The sequence below is a fragment of the Ceratotherium simum genome, chromosome 5, assembly GCF_057802395.1.
Source record: "Ceratotherium simum simum isolate JZ-2026a chromosome 5, ASM5780239v1, whole genome shotgun sequence".
Lineage (NCBI taxonomy): Eukaryota > Metazoa > Chordata > Mammalia > Perissodactyla > Rhinocerotidae > Ceratotherium > Ceratotherium simum.
The window spans coordinates 89,743,307-89,755,866 of record NC_141904.1 but is presented as its reverse complement, the minus strand read 5'-3'; the positions used below and the strand labels follow the sequence as shown (position 1 = coordinate 89,755,866).

The window sequence follows — 12,560 nt, the reverse complement described above, 5'->3', positions numbered from 1 at the left end:
TCCAGCCTCCGCCAGCCCCTCTGTCCCAGGCCTTGGCAGTGCCTGGAGGCTCTGAATGCAGGGCTCAACATCTGTGCCCATGCGCCTGCTCCCTGTGGACTCACCCTCGCTACCTCCCTGTCCACCCTCCCTAGACTTCCGCTGGGCCCTGCAGGCTGGGAGCGTGCCTGCTCCTGCTCACTACCCTCCTGAGGACCTTTCCTTCTAGGTGACGCTCATCCCAACCTTGCCCGTCAGGGGAGATGCCCAGCATTGCTGGGCCTCAGTCTAGGGGGTCCCCAGATCCCCCTCCCTAGGAGGGACAGAGCTTAGGGGTGTTCCAGGGATTCATTAGTCCCTCTGGTTGCCAGGCAGGCATTTGGCCCCTTCAGGAAACACTTAACAACTGTGGTTCAGGCTGCAAGACTTTAGGCATGTGTGGAGATGCTGCTTCCCCCCCAGACGAAGGAGGAGAATGTGGATGACATACATAGGAATGGCCTCCCCGAGTCCCCTGGGGAAGCCCTCTCTGTCCCCTTCTTGCTGGGCACACCAGCTCTGTGTCCCTGTACACACTCACTCTTCTCTTGAAATCTACTCTGTGTCCTTGTACTCTGCTCCTTGGCTTCTTGAGGGCTACCTTCAGGCCGGGGAACTTTTCACAGAGAAGGACTGGGAGAATGACATGCATTTGAATCCTGGCTCTGCTCTGACCTCTGCAATCTTGGGCAAGCTGTGAATCCTTTCTGAGTCTCCATTTTCTCGTCTACAGAATGAAGAGAGTAATGCCTTCTTGGGCATCATTACAGCGATTAAATACGTGGACTTAGCTTGTGCCAGGGCTCCCATGTGGCACAATGGGTGAGCGTATGTGTGTGGCGACCCACCCCAAGCCACAGTAGTCCTTGAAGACTGGTTTTCTAGATCCTGCTAGAACACCTACACTATACCCCTAGGCAGCTCCTTCCCCAATAGCTGAACTGCTAAAATCCTCCACCTCCCTGAAGCCCCCAGGCTACCCTCACCCCGCCTCTGGTCAGGGCTTGCCTGCTCCCTTTGCCCCAGGGTGGCCCTGCAGAGACCTGGGATGGTAGCTGGTCCTGAGGCTGCCTTTCTCCAGCTGAGTCATCCCTGCTCTTGCTCAGAGGACACGGCCTCCAGTTCCTTCCCACTCTCACCTCCTCCCCAGACCCTTCTCTGGTCCGTCTGCATCCCTGCCCCAGGACCTGGAGCAGCGCAGGACCGTCCCCTTCCCTGTCCTGGGTGATAAACCTCAGTTAATGTGGCCTTGGCAGTGAAGAGCTGCAGAAGCCCCATGTGGGAGCTGGTGAGGGCTGGGAATTAGTTGTCCCTGCCCCGGCCTAGACTCCCTTTCTAGAAAACAGAAACCCTGAAAGCAGAGCATGGGGGAGGCCACAAGGCCTGGAGGTGTAAGGGGATCTGTATTTCAGAAGGCTGTTTTGCTCTGGCCCATGCACACCGCCAGGGGTCTGGATTGAGGCTCCTGGTGTGGACATTTAACCACAGGCAGGCTTTCAGGGTGCTGCCTCCTCCCGTATGGAGCCTGGCCCACTGTGAAGAGGTTGGCTTTACCAGGTAATATGACTGCAGCTGGCCACACATAGCCCAGGCTTATTTATCTCGTGACCACTCAGGACCCCAAGAGCCCCCGGGCTCAGGACCCAGCCCTGCCCCTAGTGTGTCAATTGCATGCTCTTCTGGTCAGCCAGGTGGCAGATAACACCTGCTTGGAGTCAAGCCCCAGCCCCACTCTTCCCTGCATGGGTGACCTTGGCCCAGTGATTTAGCTCCACTGAGCCCCGGGTTCGTCTACAGAAGGGACAGTGACCTAGCTCCCTGCTAGCTCCCAGGGGTGGTGTTTGGGTTACAGGCCATGTGGTTTAAGCACCCAACACAGCACCTGGACCTGGCAGGTTTATGGAGAAGAGTTACTGCCACATAACCCAAACCCGTGTATGTGTGTGTGTGTGTGTGTGTGTGTGTGTGTGTGTGTGTGTCACTAAGAAGTCATATAAGCATCGGGGTGAGTGTTGAGGCTCTGACGCCAGGCTGCCTGGGCTCTGATTTCACTCACTAGCTGTATGACCTTGGGGATGGGCTTAACCTCTGCATGCCTGTAGGGTGGTTGAGAGGACTAAATAAGTTACCGTTCTTGTAAACCTGTATAGATGGTAGCTGTTGTTATTATCACCATCATCATCATCGATGTTGGGGGTGAATAGCCGGTCCCCTAACAGAGTGTCTCTGCTTCTGCCATGCCCCTTTGCCTCTGCCCAGAGCCTCCTCTGACTAACATTTTTCTTGAGAAAAGTCATTCATGACTTCACAGGCCATAATTAGAGACATCCATGTCCCGAGAGGCTGAGGGCCCCCCACCCTAACTCGTTCCCCAGCTAGAGTCGGGACGTGGCATCTGGGCCGTGGGGCCAGGTCCCTTTCTAGGACTCTCCTGCACACGCTAGGGGCTCATCACCAGCGTCTGTGGCCACAGCTGGACGTGGGTGTTCGCAGAGAGAGGGCCTGCAGCAGGCAGGGACAGGTGACCCTGGCTCACACGCTGGGCCTCTCTGCCCCTCCCACCACCAACTGCCAGGATGTGTAGGTTGGGCCCTCTCAGTCAAAGAATAACCAGAGACAGCAATTAGAAAGCAGCTTTTTATGAGCTGAGCAGTCTTTTAAGGACTTTACCTGTGTCCACTCTGTTAACCCTCACAATAGTGAGAAGTTGGTACTCTAATTGCCCCCATTTTACAGGAAAGGAAACTGAGGCACAGAAGTATTCCTGCCCATGGTCACACAGCTGGTAAGCGGTAGAACCAGAATTCCAACCCAGATGTCTGGCTTGGAAACTGCAGCAAGGAGCCCATCCAGCCCCCTCACTTGGCAGAAAGGCACAGGGGAGGCGCGAGGGTGGGGAGTGCTTTTCAAAATGTGTTCTCTGTTCTTATGTGGTTTCCATCATCCTCGGGCAGTCAGAAACTCTGGATGCTGTTCTGTAGCGATCCAGCCATTTCCCCACATAAAAATAACACAAACCAGCCTCCAGCAGAGGAAGGCATGTTTGGAAAACTGGTGGGGGGAGGAGAAGCTTAGGGTAACTGTCCAGTGACTCAGAGATTGGTGTCCCTGGGCCAGCTGGTGGGAGGAGGGCTGGGGCTACTGGGGCTGAGTGTGGCCACGTTGGTGTGCAGCTCCAGCCCTCACCTGTTCTCCAGCCCTGTGTTGGCCCAGTCCCACCTCCGGGGCCCTGCTGTGCACATGTGGAGCTTGTCTCTTGGGAAAGAGCCGGTCTCGGGTCCCTGTCTTTGCTGGAGGCCAGGGCTTTTGGGGACCCAGCCCTCAGAGAGCAGGACTCCTGGTAGGGTGGGTGGACCACACACACTCTTGCTCTCTCTCTCCCCCGCTCCCTCCCTGTAATCTACATGGTGACAAAGAGTATGGGAGTAGGGGCTGCAGTAGGTGGGGTGGCCTTGTGGAGGAAGTGGGATTTGAGCTGAGACCTGAGTATGACCCCTCAGAGGCCAAGAAATACAGGTAAAGGGCAGTGAGGGAGGGCCGGCCCCGTGGCTTAGCGGTTAAGTGCGCACGCTCCGCTGCTGGCGGCCCGGGTTCGGATCCCGGGCGCGCACTGACGCACTGCTTCTCCGGCCGTGCTGAGGCCGCCTCCCACATACAGCAACTAGAAGGATGTGCAGCTATGACATACAACTATCTAGTGGGTCTTTGGGGGAAAAAATAAATAAATAAAATCTTAAAAAAAAAAAAAGGGCAGTGAGGGTGCAGATTCAGACGGGTCATAGTGGTCTTCTAACCAGCGTAGGAGTCCTTTTGCCATACCTCTGACAGGTGTCTAACCTGCCACAGCTTGCACACCCCCAGTGACAGAGAGCTCACCACCTTCTAGGCAGCCCTAATCACGTGAGAGCATTCTTTCTCAAGTCAGGTGACATTGGTCATAGTTCTGTTCACGGAAGAAGTCTCTCCATCCTCTGCTTGCCAGCCCATCAGAGGCTTGATGACAGGCATCATGTCTCCTCTCTGGCTGCTTTTCTCCTGGCCAAGCAGTCTCAGCTCTTGGTGAGAGGTGGTTTCCAGACCTCGAGTTTTTCTCCTGGCATACTGTAATTTGGGGTTGGCAAACAGTTCATCTCACATGCCAGTTGGGGTCAGTTGTGTGGAGTGCTGTGTTGAAAGATCTGCAGAAGGGAGCCTGTGATCCGTTAGCAATGTCTGCCATGGGCTGATGAGGAGAAGGTGGGGCAAGCACATGCCCCAGCTTTGCGATCCCCACTCTGGGGTTCTGGAGGGTCAGTGTAGTGCCATACCTGGTCTTCCTCTGTCATCTGACACCTGTAGAACACAACAGTGCTGTTTTTGCTTCTGTCTGTTTATTAATTCATGTTAGTGACTGGCTTTTCAGCTGCAGCACAGCGTCAGTTCATATTAAACTACAGTCAGCCAAAAAAATCCCCCAGTTTTTTTCATAAGAACAGCCGTCAAACCAGATCTTGCCCCATCTTGACATGTTTCCATTATATGGATATATAATTTTCAATCCCTTGTTGACAGGCATTTAGATTATTTCCAAATTTTTGTATTTAGAAACAACACTGCAGTGAAATTCCTTGTACTTACCTGTTTGTGTATTGGTGTTATCTCCTTAGCTTGAATCTCTAGAAAAAGGATTGCTGGACCAGGAGCATCTTCTGAGAGTGCTGGGCAGCAGCTACCTGTCAGAGAATGTTCCAGAAACTCTAACCTGTTAGGGAATGGCAGGGACTTGTAAGAGGTGCCCCCCCCCCCATTCTTTAATTTGCATGTGGCCCAGGAGTCTGTGAGAGAGATCATGAATTCCAGCGTGCAGTTGAGGACGGACTCCAGGGTGTTCAGTCCTGGCTGATGGATGCGCATTGTGGGAGAAGCTTCCCCAAGGGAGCTGACCTAGGTGACGAGATGCTGAGCTCCAGTCCGGGCATCGCCGTGGTGGAGAAGTGGTGTGCAGGGCGGGCTGCCGGCCTCGAGGCTCAGGAGGGAAGAGGCAATGGGGGCAGCAGGGGTGTGGGGGCTGGGCCTACCTGTTCCCTGACCCAAAAGTCCCCCTAGAGGTTCAGGTACTCGGGTCAAGTGTGAACCTCATTTTAAAGCAAAGATCTGTGTCACTAGGGCGTGGGCCCTTCTGCTGCGGGGATCTTGCTTATGGGGAGGGAAAAGATGACTGTTCTACCCACATTTGACAGTTCTTTCTCCCCCAGGAAGAAACTGGGGGCAGCACTGAGTACCATTCGGGATGGAGGGGCTTAGATCCTTGAGTTTCAGGGTGTTGCTATAAGTAAAATGTCTTTATGGGTTTAGCCAGAGAATGGTCAAGCATCTACGTGATTGAAGTTTGTTGACTGTTTGTAGCTGGTACTCTGAAAAAGGTATACCGAGTTATGCTCCTGAGAGCCCTGTTGCTGCACATGCTTGTCAACTCTGGGCATTTTCTCTTAAAAAGAGTTATCTGTCTGTTAACCAGTTGTTTGGCTAGGGCTGAGGAAAGACTCTCTTCTAGTGTCTAGTACAGTATAGCTTCTGGTTGGGACCATCCAGAAGTGATGTTCTGTGGCTCAGGATGCGTTCTTAAGCTCCATGCATGCGTGATGCTGAGCTTCTGTAGTGGAGGAAACCCAGTGGCGGCATGCTGGCTGCAGTAGGATGGCCTGGCCATTTCTTTTCTTATTGGGGTGGTCTGAGGTTGGTTTTGATTGTTTGGGTGTGGAAGCGCTGCCACGTTGCAAACTCAAGGGGACGCCATTCACTTAGACTCGACAGGACTTGGGACAGATTGAATGGGGGCGGTAGGGAGGTGTTGGCTGTAGGGGACAGACTAAAGTGATGACGCCCAGGACCCTGGTTCGGGTCACTGTGTGGTGATGCCGAAAGATAATAAGTTGGGTTTGGGGGCACGTAGGGTGTCCGGCCCCGGCCAGGGATGGTGTAAGTGCAGAAACCTTGTTCCTGGACCCGGCACACAGCAGGCAAGGGGAAATGCCTTCACTCATTCAGCAAGTGTTTACTGTTGTTCAGGCACATGTGTTGGCACCTGGGGCACATCAGTAAGCAAAACAGACAAATTATCCCTGCCCTTTTAGAGCTTATATACTGATGTGGGAGATAGACAACAAACCAAACGCATGATAAATATGTTACTCATTGTGTTACAAGATGGTGATCATCATGGAGGAAAAAAGAGAGAAAAAGTTTAGGAATGCTGGGGGGAGGAGGGTGTGGTTTTAAATCAGATGAGCAGGGTAGGCCTCTTTAGAAGATGGCGTTGAGTAAAGACCTGAAGGAAGTGAAGGTGTAGTCCATGCAGAGATCTGGGGAAGAGCATTCCAGGCAGAAGGAACAGCCAGTCCAAAGGCCCTGAGGCAGGAACAGCCTGACTCCTTTGAAAAGAGAGGGAGGAAGCCAGGAACAGAATGGAACAGAAGGAGTAAGGGGAAAAGGAGTCAAGATGAGGTCAGCTGAGGTCAGCCCTTGAAGGACGTTGCAATGATAGTGTCTTTCAAGTGTGATGGGGAGCAGAGGAGGCATTTAATCTGGCTTATGTTTTATCAGGATTGCTCTGACTGCTGTGGGGGGAAAAGAGGCAGGGGGACCAGTGAGGAAGCTGTTGTGACAGTCCAGGGAGCAGTGATGGTGGCCTGGACTACCTGCTGAGAAGTGGGCAAGGCCTGGGTGTGTGTGGAAGGTCGGGCTGATAGGAGACAGGAAGCTGGAGTTGCCTCATGGTGAAGGGAAAGGCTGTGGGTGACTGTCAGATGCCTTCCCTTCTTGAGAGGAGGCCCTCTCTCCCAAGATGCCTCTTCTCGTTTTCCCCTTACTCACTCTGTTCTGGAACCTGCTGGCCATGGCAGCCAGCTAATGCCCTGAGCAGGAATCCTGGGCTGGCACAGCTCCAGAAAGTTCTTGCCTTCCTCCAACCAGCTCTATCCCTGTCTTATCCCAAAGAGCACCCCTCTCCTGGGCCCAAAGCCTCCCTCGACGGTGGTGACACATACACTAACATCCTGCCCATGAGCCCAGCCATGCAGGCAGCTAGGCTCTTGTCAGCTACAGAGCAGGGTACAGCTCTTGAGTTCAGTGGGCTTCTCGCCCAGGGGCCTGAGGGTCCGGAAACCACCCTCAGTCTCCCAGTGTTGCTGCAGACTCAGGGTTGCAAGACTGTGTAAAATCCTTGTGAGCAGAGCCCCACTGCCTCTCTTTAAGGACGATATTTTGTTTCCTGTCAGCCTCTTGCTCGGAAAAACAGATTGGGCCCTGACTGAAACATTTCCAGTATGGGGGTGTGTGGACGTGCCTCCTTGTGGGATGCTCACAGGGGAGGGAGACGGGGAGGAGCATGGGCTCTGGGTCCCACGGCTGTGGACGGGTGTTTCCTGGGAAGCCTGTTTGCTCATCTGTAAGCTGGTGGTCGATCGCCTGCAGGTCTGATCCGGGGATTCCTTCACTCTTCCATACAACTATTGATCGAGATGCCGAGGATTTATTGGGGGGCACTGTTGGAGGCTTTATCAAAAGAATGGGAGAGTTTTAAGCTGTGCCAGTCCCCATCCGTCTCCCGCACCCAACACATACACATGAGGCCCAGAGGAAGCTGCTGGTGGAGACTGTGATGTCAGGAGAATCTTGAGAACGTATCGTCTGGCCCATTTGTAGTACAGATGGGGAGACAGGCCTTGGAATGAGGGATGACCACCCTGATTCAGAACCAGGTCAAGGCAAAGCACCAGGTCTCTTAATTCCTACCCCAGGGCTCTTCCCCAAGGAAGAACCTTTGTCACACTTTAACCTCTGGGGAGCAGGATGGCATGTCCTTTGTCACAGGACAGGAGACCCACTGCCTGTCCCTGGAGGCCAGAGCCATTTGGTGGAGCTGAAGTCCTGTCCTCTCCTTAAACCACAAGTGGGAAAGCAAATGCGGGGATTTGCATCCTGTTGTCCCTGGCTCAGGGCAAAACTGGAATCAGAGGGCAGGCCGCTTCCCGCCCCTGGGTCTGCGGCTTCTCCTGGCCTCTCTGCTCCAGGGCCTCCTTCCCTGCCCCCACCGTGAGTCCCTCCCCCAGAGTCAGTGAACAGCCTCACATTCTGCACTTGGCACCCAGGCCCTGCCAGGCCCTGTGATAAGTGGGGCCACGGAAGCAGAGCTGGGGCAGGGGTTACACCAATTGGCTGTTGAATGCAAGGCATTCACGACGGTCTGAAGCTAGGACCATTGAGGAAGGCCTGCAGCCTGGGTGGGGTCTGTGTTCCCTTCTCTCTGCTGGGCCACTTCCAGAGAGACCCCTGCCCTGGCCCCACGGATCAGAGGGCCTTTAAAGGTTGAATGATATTCTACGGGGACAGGGAAATGGCAGGCAAGACTGGAGAGGCTACCAGAAGCTGTTAAAAACTCATTGCGTAAATTTCTCACTTCTCTCCTTGTCCTACACTGAAAACCAATCTGCGGGGGGAGCCGATGTCCATCTTCTAAGTCCTTGAGTTTGGGATGAGTAAGTCAGCCAGTCCCTCTCTGTCCCCCTAGTCGGCCCTGCTTCTACTTGGCACATTGAGGGGGATGTGTATGCATCCTTGGGACGAGGGACAGTGAGGTAGAGGGGAACACCCGGTCTTAGGAGTCCCGCCAGCTCGGGCGTTAATCCCGGCTCCCCTACTCACTACCTGTGCTACCTTGGGCTAGCCCTCTGCTGTCATCGGCTTCAGTTTCCTCACCTGGAAAAAGAGGGTTAATTCCTCCTTTGCAGACTGGTTTCAAGAGTTAGAGAAGATGTATACAACACTGTGTTCGTTTCCAAGCCTTCCACAGCAAGTGCCACAGGCTGGGCGGCTTAAACAACAGACATTTATTCCTCACAGTTCCAGAGGCTGGAAGTCTGAGATCGAGGTGCCGGCAGGGTTGGACCCTTCTGAGGCCTCTCTCCTTGGCGTGTAGATGGCCACCTTCTCCCTGTGTCCTCACGTGGTTGTCCCTCTGTTTGTGTCTGTGTCCTAATCTCCTCGTAAGGACACCAGTCATATTGGAATAGGGCCTGCCCTATAGGCCTCTTTTTAACTTAATTACCTCTTTAAATACCCTGTCTCCAAATGAAGTCACACTCTGAGGTACTGGGAGTGAGGGCTTCAATTTATGAATTTGGGAGGTGGAGCATTCAGCCCATAACAAACACCACAAGGCCTGATCCCCGAGTAGGTGTACAATAAAGCGTCACTTTTCTTGATTACGTTTTTTTTAAAAAAGTACAAAACTCAGTGGTTTACTTAGTCCAGGTGGCAGAGTGAGGGAGAGCAGGTGACAGAACCCGTTTGGTCATTCGGTAGATAATTACTGAGTGCCTGCTGTGTGCCAGGCCCTGCTCTGGGCACTGGGGTCATCAGTGGACCAATGGGCCAAGCCTCTGTCCTCACAGAGCTGACGCCCTCATGCAGGAGACAGACAATAAGCAAAATCAATCAGTAAAGTGTGTCGGCTGTTGGAAGAGAAAACGCAATCTGAGGGAGGTGAGGCTTAGGAAGGTTCAGAGAGAGGGTCTTCGGAGGGTCCCTCTGGCTGCGTTTGGGGATCAGTTGTAGGAGGGTGAGGGGGCAACAGGGAGACCAGGTGTTGTGGGGTCCCCCTGGAATTTGGTGAGGCTGCCTTTTGCCATTAACCTCTCCCACCTCCTGGCACCATGTCAGGCCCTGGGTTCTGGTTTCCTGCTCACAGGAGGCCTCTTGCCCTGTCTCCTCTGCAGCGTCGAGGGTGAGGCCTCCAGCAGCGAGACCGGCACGTCGCTGGACAGCCCGTCGGCCTACCACCAGGGCCCCTTAGCGCCCGGCTCCAGCCTGAGCCCAGATCACTACGAGCACACGTCGGTGGGAGCTTATGGGCTGTACTCGGGGCCGCCGGGGCAGCAGCAGCGCACGCGGAGGCCCAAGCTGCAGCACTCAACCTCCATCCTGCGCAAGCAGGCCGAGGAGGAGGCCATCAAACGCTCACGGTCACTCTCCGAGAGCTATGAGCTCTCCTCAGACCTGCAGGACAAGCAGGTAGGTGGGCCAGCCCCTTGGGCCGCACAGGGACAGGCAGCAGGGCTGCTCTGCCTGCCGCGTGTCCTCCCGGGAATAATGCGCTGGTGCCCGAGGGAGCAGGAGTCGCCCAGCTCTCGGATGTTGGCGTCCTGAGCTCCTTGACGGATGGCGGTACTAATTAGGTGCACGCTCACCAAGAACATGGCCTTCACCTCAGCCCAGCTCCCTCTCCTGCTCCTCCCGGCACATGGAGGGATTCCGAGTGAAGGGAGTGGACTGTCCGCATTCTTCCTGTCAGGCCTTTGCCTCTACCCAGTTCACAGCACTCCTGGCTGGGATCACGTAACGCAGGTTACGTGGCCAGCCGCTGAGATTCTGAGGTCCCAGGAGAGGCCTGAACCTACAGTAGTCTGTGCGAGGAGCCCCTGGGGAGGAGGGAGGGAGGTCAGTTTACAGCATAAATAGCACACGCTCTGAGTAGAACACCGAGCCCGTCCACAGCCAGCACAGGCGCGGTTGCTTATTATAGCCCCTGCGGTTTACAATTCCGTGTTCTCGCGGGAAATTGCCTCATTGAAAGCTGCGCTTCCTCCCCCAGCGGCCTTGGCCCAGACCCACCTTGGGGCTGGTACCTGTGTGCAGAGCAGGGAGGGTGCACAGCCTGGCCAGGCTCCAGGAAGGACTGGAGGCCGGCTCTGGGGGTTGAGGGGAGAGAGGAGAGGCCTGTCCAGGCTGGGTGGTGGGTGGGGGCAGAGAGTTCTCCCTTTCAGCCCCTCAGAGTGCAGGCACATCGTAGGCACTTTAGTAAGAATTCTTGTGTGGAGCTCTCAGGGAAGGCTGCAGGCTTCAGAGGACCCCTAGGCTGCCAGGAAGCAGCTGTGCAGCATGCAGGGCCAGGCTTGTCTGTCCGGCTTTGCACAGCTCCTGGGCACTGAGCTTCGGACAGTCTCCTTGGGGTCCCAAGTGGCCACCTCTGCCCTGGCCTGGCCCCAGGACCCTTTCTAGCAGCCCCTCAGACACGAGGCTGCAGGAGTTGCCTTGCCCTCCCTACTGCCCATGTCTGCCCCTGGCCTTGCTGCCCTCTGCCTGCTCCCCAGTTTTCCTCTTTGTCTTTTGTGGAGCAGAGGTCTGGGGCTGCTGTGGCCCCCGACTTCTTTGGGGAGCAGTGCAGGTACTGCCCCAGGGGGAGGTCTTCCCCCGCACAGAGTCCCCTTCCAGCCCCCTCCTCTCTCTGCTGCCCTGCGACTTTGGACAGCCCTGCTCTCTCTTCATCCTTCTACCTGTGAGCTGGGACTGACAGGGGGGCTGGCAAGTGGCCAGAGCCTGATAGCAAATGGCCCCTTGTCAGGCTGTGGGAGCACATAGCCCCTGGCCCCTGTGGCCCCATGGCCAGGCCCATGGAAGGGAGGACAGCTTCTGTTCCATTTATCACTTACACCAGATCCAAAGTGGATCAGAAACAGTTGATAGTAAAAGACATCTGCATGAGGACCACTAAGATGGAAGGGAGAAAGGGTAAGACTTGAGAGAGGTCTGTGGAGATCATTGTATGCTTCGTACAGCCTTGATATGGCTGCAGCTGTTCATCCTCCTTCCTGGCTTATGAGTGCAGTGCCACCATGCGCCAGACACTGTTGGGTACTGGAGAGTCAGTGGTGGACAACGTGAGGTCCCAGCTCTTGAGCTGGCGCTGTGGTCCAGCAGATGGACCATGGACAAGTTAATGATAAAGACACAGTTTAATTCCAGAAGGTGATACAAACTCTAGAGACTGTGAAATAGGGGAAGGAAATCGAGTGACTGTGGGAGATGACAGCATTGGATATGGGTGGTGGAGAAGACCTTTCTAAGGTAGCGTTAGAACAGGGTATTTGAAGAAGGGGCTTTCCTGGAAGAGGTAACAGCAGGTGCAGAGACCCTGAGGCAGAACAAGCTTGGGGGAAAGAATGGCAGAAAAGAGGTAGGAAAGAGATGAGAGAGGAGTTGATGTTGAGTGCCACTGAGCATTCAACTCTGCACCAAGCTTCCTGGCAATCAAGGCAAAAGTGGGCATGGGACAGGTTACATGAGAATTACCAGGTGAAAGTAGGGTGCCCAGTTCCATGAGGAGTTAGAGTCTGGGTGACACACAGTCCCGTTTTAGTGAAAGGAGCCTGGTGGGAAGTCGTGCATTTTCCCTCTGGCCCCCGGGCCTCTGCACCTTCTGGTGGTTTCCTGTCAGTGAGAGTGGAACACCTGAGTCGTCCAGAAGTAGCAGTTCTGCTTTGTGGAGGGATGTTCCCATCGGTTCCTCATCCCCGCTGTTGAGAAGTGTACCTTTAAAGGGAGAATGAGGGGGCTGACTCCATGGCATAGCGGTTAAGTGTGCGCGCTCCGCTGCTGGTGGCCTGGGTTCGGATCCCGGGCGCGCACGGACACACCGCTTGTTGGGCCATGCTGTGGCAGCATCCCACATAAAGTGGAGGAAGATGGGCATGGATGTTAGCTCAGGGCTGATCTTTCTCACAAAA

At 54.8% G+C, this 12,560-nt stretch overlaps 1 protein-coding gene across 6 annotated transcripts in view; it reads left to right on the top strand.

The window, feature by feature from the left end:
- IQSEC1 (IQ motif and Sec7 domain ArfGEF 1) overlaps positions 1-12,560 on the top strand; it is a 368,724-nt gene that overhangs the window by 313,945 nt on the left and 42,219 nt on the right. For all 6 annotated transcript variants that reach the window (XM_087431595.1, XM_014797175.2, XM_087431597.1 and 3 more), the window contains exon 2: positions 9,774-10,068. In XM_087431595.1, the coding sequence (XP_087287721.1) occupies positions 9,774-10,068 (295 nt within the window). The remainder of the gene's footprint in view (positions 1-9,773; positions 10,069-12,560) is intronic.